This window comes from Buceros rhinoceros, unplaced genomic scaffold, assembly GCF_000710305.1.
Source record: "Buceros rhinoceros silvestris isolate BGI_N320 unplaced genomic scaffold, ASM71030v1 scaffold18932, whole genome shotgun sequence".
Lineage (NCBI taxonomy): Eukaryota > Metazoa > Chordata > Aves > Bucerotiformes > Bucerotidae > Buceros > Buceros rhinoceros.
The window spans coordinates 7,650-15,757 of NW_010398528.1; the positions used below are offsets into that span (position 1 = coordinate 7,650).

Genomic DNA, 8,108 nt, shown 5'->3' on the forward strand with positions numbered 1-8,108 from the left:
CTGTCCGAAGCACAAGACCCACCCGACACTGATTGGCGTTGCTGCAGGGAGCAGAGACAGCAGGGATTGAGCAGCATGGAAAAATAACTCCATTCCTTTCAAGAGATGCTCTGTCCCCATGGTGTAGTGCAGGGCACCATCAGCACAACTGCGATCAGATCTAAAACTTCCTCCTGTGGCTTCAGTGGGTTTGGGTTGTACCCTCTGTGGATAAAACTTGCTCTGCCCTGCTGATCCTTTATCTGGTCTCTTCTGGCTGGTTTTTCCTTTCTCCTGGCTCCAGGGATGCCGGGCTTACATCATTTTTTCATTCGCCCTACGTAGGGCCCACTCACAGCCAGTGCTGGCTTGGCAAGGATCACAGCAGCATCTAGCAGCATTGCCTTCACTCAGCATTTCAGCTGGTGCCTAGTCAAACAGGTAGGGCAAGAGCGTGCCCTAATTTGCAGACTGAGTATGAGTGGAAATAAACTACAGGGCTTCTTGCTGAACTATCCTACAAATACAGGAAAACCACTGCCTCGCAGAGTGGGAGGGCAGGATCTGTCTGTGCAGGCTTGGGGTTGGTACCCTTCCTAGACGTCCACTGCAAGGACTCCGTATGTTGGGTTAGGCAGGTCCTGGTTTTGATCATTGTGGCAGTTCCTGGGGTTATACAAGGGATACATAACCCTACCTTTATGTGGGGTCATACAGCATATATACACCTGCAGGGGATAAATCACCAGGACAGCAGCAGTCTGAAGACTTACTACCTCCAAAGATCCAGCATTGCAGCAAGACAGCAGTTCATGCTTAGGCTTCTTATCAACACTTGAGTAGCAGGAAATCTTGTTAGATAAAAGTAGTGACTTCCCTCTTCACCTACAACTAACCTTCCAGAGATATTCTAAGAACATGTTTCACAGACCTTGTTTCAGACCAGAAATGTCAGATCCAAGAAGCTAAAAGAGTGCTGTCCTTCTCCTAGGGCTGATTCTGGGGAGGGGCTGTTGGAAATGAAGAGTGTCTAACTGGTTGTAGCATTAGTTTAAGAGAGACAGTACTGGTTGCCTGATCTGTTCTAGTATCTTGGCTGGTAGTTCAGCCTCTCAAATGAGCAAATACACACGCGCTTTTGTTGTGGAAATAAGCTTGTGAGACATTCGGGTACCTCTGAATGGTAATGATGGAGCCTGTAAATACCCGAGAATGTTAAATGATGATGATTGTAATACTACTGAGGGTGTTTTCAGTATGAGGCTCTCCCAGTGCTGTTCTAAATTTGAAATCTTAAATTAATCTTAAAAATACAGTGTGCAACAGGGAGACATTTTGCTTCCCTTATTGTTTCACTGATGTGCAAACAGAGGCAGGGGATCACTAAGAACTTAACCTTAAGTGTCTTGCCCAAAGCCCCACAGCAAATCAGTAGCAGAGCTAAAAGTGAAGCTCAGTGTGGTGAGCATTCAGCCGCCAGTTCAGCCTTAGTTCTTATTAAAATGATTTCTGCTTCCTGAGTATGTGAAATAACACTGAAAATCCCATCACAACAAGCGTTCCTTATATTCGCATCTCATGATAGTTCCAGTGGGGACAGATCACAGCTTAATACGTGGACGTCAATGAGCTTCTGATTTGTTAGGATTTGTTAGCACTGTAGCTGAACTGTATGACTAGGGCTGAGATTCAGTTCTGGCCTTGAGGAGATGCAGAGGTGAACGTTAAGGTGAACTAGGGCTTCACCATCCTGTTGACCAAAAGTTTCTGTGTGGCTGGAGAGCTGCAGCACAATGTTCCTACAACTTTCTGAGAGTTCTGGGAAATGGAAATTGCAAGGCCAGGCTCATTGCTTGACAGCACAGGACTTGCAAGATTTGGGCAATGGGCCGCTCTCCAAGTTCCTTCCATCCATGACTGAGGAGCTCACATGAGGTCAGGGAGCAAGAAGCCAGTTTCCAGGTTGGAGCTGAAATAGCTGTCATCTTCGTGTGCCATGTTACAGACAGCTTCTTCCTGGTTGTCAGTTCCCTCCTTGTTAGTATGGTTTGTTAACTGAAGTAAATTCAGCAATCAATACCTGAAATAGAGCTCAAAGCACAAGCATTAGTTCAGAAGAGGCAGGAGGAAATTTTCCATGTGGACAAATTATTCCACAATGGCTTGATGAAAAGTTTCCTTGTAGTTTTTTTTTATTGAAATGTTTGGAGATGACCCCAGTCAGAACTGAGATAGAGGACCTGAGAGGCTTTGGGATTGTTCTAATGTGGCAGTTGTTATTTTCAGGTGATCCTAAGCCAGGCTGTACTAGTCACAAAAAGGGCTGAAAAATTCCTGTTGTCACCGGAGACATCCTCATATGTTGGGTTCATCTTCCTGGTGGTGCTAAAGCTGTAACTGAAGGGCCTTCCCCAGCAACTTTGATCAGTGTTCTCGACCCTCTTGTTCATGTTAAATGCCTGTTGGATGCTGTCAGGAGAATGGACTGGGGAGAGATGGTGAGCTGCTGAAGATGGGCGTTGTCTGGCAGAGGCAAGGCAGCCACTAGGACTGAGTGAGCCCAATCCTGCAAGCAGCCACTGTGCTCCTTTCGTTGCTCAGTGCTGTTAATCCACTTGCTCTGAACGGTTTCTGCCTTTGTCAGCTCTGTGGGCATAACCACATTTGAGCGTACTGCTCAGCAAAGAGGAAATTCTGGGGTTACCTCACCTAAAATTTCTGGGCATCTTGTCTCAAACCCTTCTCATAACCAATGGAGAAAGGGCATCTTAGGCAGTCAGCTCCTAAGATAGGTTTACGTAGTGTGTGCGTTTACTTTCCCCTGGACGTGCCTAGACTGTTGACATGTGGTGGTGTACGATGGATGACTCCTCACCCTAGTATGGCCAGTTTCTGAGCTGGGGCTGTCTGTTGTTTCTTACTGGCGTGATGTTCATGTTCTCAGGAGGTCCCTCACCGTAGGGGCATTGCGTGCAGCTTGTTAGTCTGGATCATAACCTGGACATGTTTTCCTGCCAGTATTCTCTTCCAGCTTCTCATGATAGCCTGTTTAAGCCCCACTGAGTCTTGGTCATTGCAGATTTGGAAAGGCCCCTCCTGGCTTCCTTTAGATACTAGAGATGGTCTTTGGCCTTTGGGCTTTGCAGTTTATTATGTTGGCATTTCTGAAGGTTTCTTATTGTCTATGGTAACTCAGACACTCCATACATAGTTTGTTTGAGAGGGAAAAATGTCCATGGCAAAGCAGAGAAAATAACAAACAACAAGAAGCAATGCCAGAATTGCCCCCACTTAGGAATGTAAAAAGTGCAGTAGGGAATACCAGGCCAGATTGCTTCTATTCTTGTAAAATAATCAAAGTTTGCTGTGGAGGCCTGTTTCCTGCCACAGCAAAAGGACTTTTTCTTTCTGTGAACTTTAAGGAAGTGCTAGATCATTGCTAACTCCTGTGTCTGTGTCCAGTCCAAGATTCATGCTGCAAGAAGCCTGAGTGAGATTGCGATTGACCTGACTGAAACTGGAACACTCAAGACCTCAAAGCTGGCCAACATGGGGAGTAAAGGCAAAATTATCAGCGGCAGCAGCGGAAGTCTTCTGTCATCAGGTAGGTCCTTTATCTGGTAACTGGAGAGAACATGGTGAGGCCATGGCCATGATATAGTGGGGAGCAGTCAGAAGCTGCACTGCAGAAATGAAAGTCACTTCCCTTTAGCCATTCTGTCTGTCCAGGTGTCAGTCTGTCTCTCAGCACGTTGCCCCACAAACAGCACAGGCAGCAGCTTTCTCCTCTCTCATTAACACTGCCCGTTTCCTCTTTGGCCCCAGGATGTCATCTCCAGCCTCTCAGTTTCCAGCTGACACCTGGTTTTTCTTCACCGTTTCTACCATAATTGCCTCTTGGCAGCCAGCTCATCCCTAGGCAGTTGCATTTGTGAAGGAGCTCCCAGACAGCAGTGAGGAAGCAATCAGCCAGTGCAGCTCACTAGGGAAACTGAAGCTGGAAATTGGTGATATCCCTCAGCAGTGCTGAAGCAGGGTGGCTTCTTCACAGAGTACACATTTGCCTTGCCGCTCTTTTGCTGGAGTTTGCCTGGTTCCAGGCTCCAGAGAGCTATTCTCAACCACTCTCCACCATACTAGGGGGGGACCTAGAGGTTTCTTTTTGTGGCTTAGAGCACCTTCCTGTTTTGATGAAGACATAATCTGTGAAAGAAACCCAAGAGGAATTGATACGGAGAAGAGCTAGAGCAGGAGAGAAGGACCAGGGAAGAGGAGGCAGGAACTTGTCTGTATTTCTTTGAAACACTTCTGCCAGTCTGAACAGGGCAAGCTGTGTGTAAAGCAGTGCTAAACGTCACTCCACGAACAAAGCAAGGATTGATAGTTTGCAAAGAACTTTTAGCTGCTCAGGTGAGAAGCTCCTCAGGGGGGCAGAATTGCTGGTTTCACTGTGATTAACACTTCCAGTCGATTAAATGCCTTCTGTTAAGCGTCGCATCAAGATACCGAAACTGATTGTGTTGAGATGTGTAACACCAGAGAATAATCTTCCCATGGTCAACAAGGGAAGAGTCCATCTAAAAGCACAAATGCTTCGAGACTGAACCCACACTAGTGCAGTAGAGTAGCTTTCCATCCCTGCGTCTTTCATGTCTCTGAAATGCCATGCTTTCCTGCATGGGAAATGACCAGCAAGCAGTTAAAATGTGCAGTGCTGACAGAGCTCCAGAGCTGCCTGCTGTGCCATTCCTTGCCTTGCCTACAAACAGAGATACCTTTCTGCTCCTTAGGTCCTCCTGATGCAGTGTACAATCCCCTGTCTGTGCCTCCAGTTGCTCAGGGACTTGCAGTAGCTGAGCAGCTCCTGGACTGGTGTTGGGTTGTTGGAACTCTGTTTGTTTGGCATTTTTTCCAGTTCTCCTGCTGGAAAATAAGTAACATTAAGTACCCCAAGGAAGTTCTTAAGGTCTTTCCAAGATCTCAGCCTCCTGGGCACCATTCCCAAGTTTGTGAGAGCTACTCAGTAGTAATCCTGTTTTCATCTTAATACACTGACTTTTTGCTGTGCTGGAAAAAAACATGGGGGTTGCATCTGCTCTCATGCTGGGAGAGCAGTAGCCAGGTTAAAGCCAGTAGAAAATGAGGCCCGTAAAAGCTTCTCTAGGGCCAGCACCTATCAGGGTTATGTGGATAGAAATCCCAAACTGGGAGCTGCCCACGCTTTTATTTCTGTATTTTATTGTTCCCTGCTCATATTCCTTCTGGCTGAGAGCGGGGTTTGCAGACTCAGCAGAATTGCGCTAGTGCCTAATCATGAGCAACGTTCATTGACCAAGTGAGTCACTTCTTCTGGCCTGGGTAGGTGGATCGGTGTACCTGGATGCCCGTGTAGGACTGTATGAACCTCTGTCTTGGTTGAGGTGCTGCTGGTGGGCAGGCAAGCATGGATCCCTCCAGGTTCCTGTGTTCAGAGGTGCCTTTAGGTCCTGCCAGCTATGAGGACAGGGCTCTTCCCAAAATGTCAAGAAGAGCTGCTGGGCTTGCTGCTGCTGTGTGCCTTCCAGTAACTACAGGCACACTTGTGGAGGGAGGGAAGTGTAGAGAGAGGATGTCTGGCAGAGGAGGACAGATACCAGAACTGGAGACCGTACATTGCTTTCACCATATCACCCAGACCCCTCTGCTCCAAGAACCCCTTCCCTGGAGCCCCACTGGCAGAGATGACCCAGCCCTGTCCCACTGGATGGGAGGGGACATTTGCTGCCTGTCCTGCTGGGCACAGTCTCTGGCTCTATCCCAGCCTTTGCATTTCCTCCCATTGTGCTGAAGATTATCGGCACATAGTCACAACAATGATGGGTTATCGTGGTACAGCCTGCGCACTGGAGAGAATAAGTGCAAATGATTAAGTGGCCACAGTAGATTTCCAGGCTATAAATACCTCAAGTGACTCGAAATCACAAAGGCAGAACTGAATTTTTGTTTGCCCCCACTTCCCTGCCATTCTCTGCTGTTTTTTTCTTGGAAATTACTTGTAGACATTTCCTCTCCCCATCTTGCTCCTCACTGAAGGGGCTGTCAGTACCATGGGGAGTACACCGAGGCTGGCACGTCTGCCCTGGGTTTGCAGCAAGGCTGCAAGGAAATATTTGTTGTTGCTTCCAGCTGTCACGCTGTCTGGCCAAGATCCTGCTGTGCAGTGTGAGGCAGTCACTGCCCCACACCCCGTACAGTCTCAAGACCCGGCAGCGGGGAAGTGGAGTCTTATACAGGGACAGTGACTTCTCCATTGTCACAGCAGCTCAGGGCCAAAGCCTAAGCTCCTCTGTGTTTGCCAGCTTGTCGATCCCAGTCTGGGTCCACTGTAGAGTTGTAAGTTTGATCTTCCCAAGTGCATTTCTGACAAGTTACTCTTTAGATTTTGACCTCATTTGGGCTCTGAAGGGAGCACCCAAAACACTGGGCTGTTGAGACTTAGCTCAAGGATCTTCTGCTCATGATCTCTGGACCATCCCTGGACATCTGGGGCAAGATTTGCCCAGGAATAAGAGCCCTGCTTTTACACTGGCATGAACCCTAATCAAAGCCAGCAGAGGTCATTATCAGAGTGAAATCAGGTTAAGGTCTAATGTGGATTTTTTCTTCAGAGCGGTCTGTGCCCTAAGAACTCCGCAGGTCTCCTAGCTGACAAGGAGTCTGCTAGCTTAGTGCTGGGCTGAATCCCAGAGTGCCTTCTTCATCTCAGTGGACAGAGGAGAAACCATAGAGGAGCACCTCTGCTTGAGCTCTGCAGACATGTTTGAGACGCCTCTGTCCCCCTGAGCCCCATTCCTTCATCCGCAGTGGAGGTTTCCTGTGCAGGGGCCTGTTTACACTTGAAAATGCCATGATGGAGCCCAGCCAGCCGGTTCTCTGTCCCCCGCCACTCCATCTGGAGGGGCTGTATCCCAGCTGGACCGCCCTGGCGGGTGTCAGGACAGATAAACAGCACCCACATGGTCTCCAGCACAGCCCACGAGCACGGAGGCTCAAGAATACGAGTCACCCAGAGGATATCTGAGCATATCCTGTGTGGAGCAGCTCCAGCTGGGCTCCTCTGCGCCATGGAGGATATCCTATTTGTCTGGCAGAGACAAGAGATAGCGGCTGCCTGAGGTCGCTGGCTGTTGTGCACTGACATCCTGGCGCAGTGAGTCATCCCGGGCTCTGACGTGGCGCAAGCGTGGGGGGACCTTCCCGCTCAGGGGACAGCCTTCCACGAGGACCTCAACCAAATGCCAGCAAGCTGGAGCCAGCAACCGGATGTAGTGTGAAGGGTTTGCCATATTTAGACGTGTTTTTCCTGGAGCAGGAGACTCAAAAAATGAGAAAGATCCTCAACGGTCTTACCTTGCCACTTGCCATTTTGTTGCATCTCTTTTCCCTCACAGATGCTAGCACCAAGCCTTAGTTCCCTCTGCTTTCTAGCATCCCATCTATCCTCCCTACTTTTTTTATGTCTCCCATTTATCCCTTTTCCAAGCTGGCTCCCTCTGTTAAAAAAGGTGGAGGAAGTGGGGACAAGCAGTGAGTCAAACGAGTCAAAATGGTGGCTCATGTTGCTGGTCTCAGCCCTTTGACAAGCTTTAAAACAAAGTTTGTCTTGGAGCCAACCCCTGGTAGCCAGGAGCCCCTGCAGATCTGCACAGGCACAGCACATCACCTTGGTCATATCCTTTGGGGGTGTGACTCACTTGCTTCACGTCCCCGTCAACATCACCAAGACTTGTCCTGACCTCACCAGTGTTGGAGAGATCAGACACCAGCTGGTTAGCACTGGTGAAGAAGTTTAGCCGTGAATTCTGCGGGAGGAGTGAGTTAGGCAGGGAGGACCCACATTTCATGTTCTCCTCAATGTCAATGGATGGAGAAATTGCCCAGAGAGGCCAAGTGGGTATGAGAAGATGAGTAGAGTATCCACACACCAACAGAGTATCAAGTGGAGGTTTAGGTCACCAAGACTTTAGGTCACCAAGACTTTAGGTCACCAAGACTTGTGTCCCACCCTGTATGTTAAGAAAGAAGGGACATGTATGGTTGTCTTGGCTTTGAAATTAAACCAGCAGCATCAGCTATTAAAATAGGCCCAG

The 8,108-nt window shown here is 48.6% G+C and overlaps 1 protein-coding gene across 1 annotated transcript in view; it reads left to right on the plus strand.

Moving 5' to 3' along the window:
* The window catches only part of FRMD4A (FERM domain containing 4A), a gene marked incomplete at its 5' end in the record, with an annotated part of 38,168 nt that overhangs the window by 7,644 nt on the left and 22,416 nt on the right, over positions 1 to 8,108 (plus strand). The window contains one exon of the mRNA XM_010131150.1: positions 3,442 to 3,583. Within this exon, the coding sequence (XP_010129452.1) occupies positions 3,442 to 3,583 (142 nt within the window). The remainder of the gene's footprint in view (positions 1 to 3,441; positions 3,584 to 8,108) is intronic.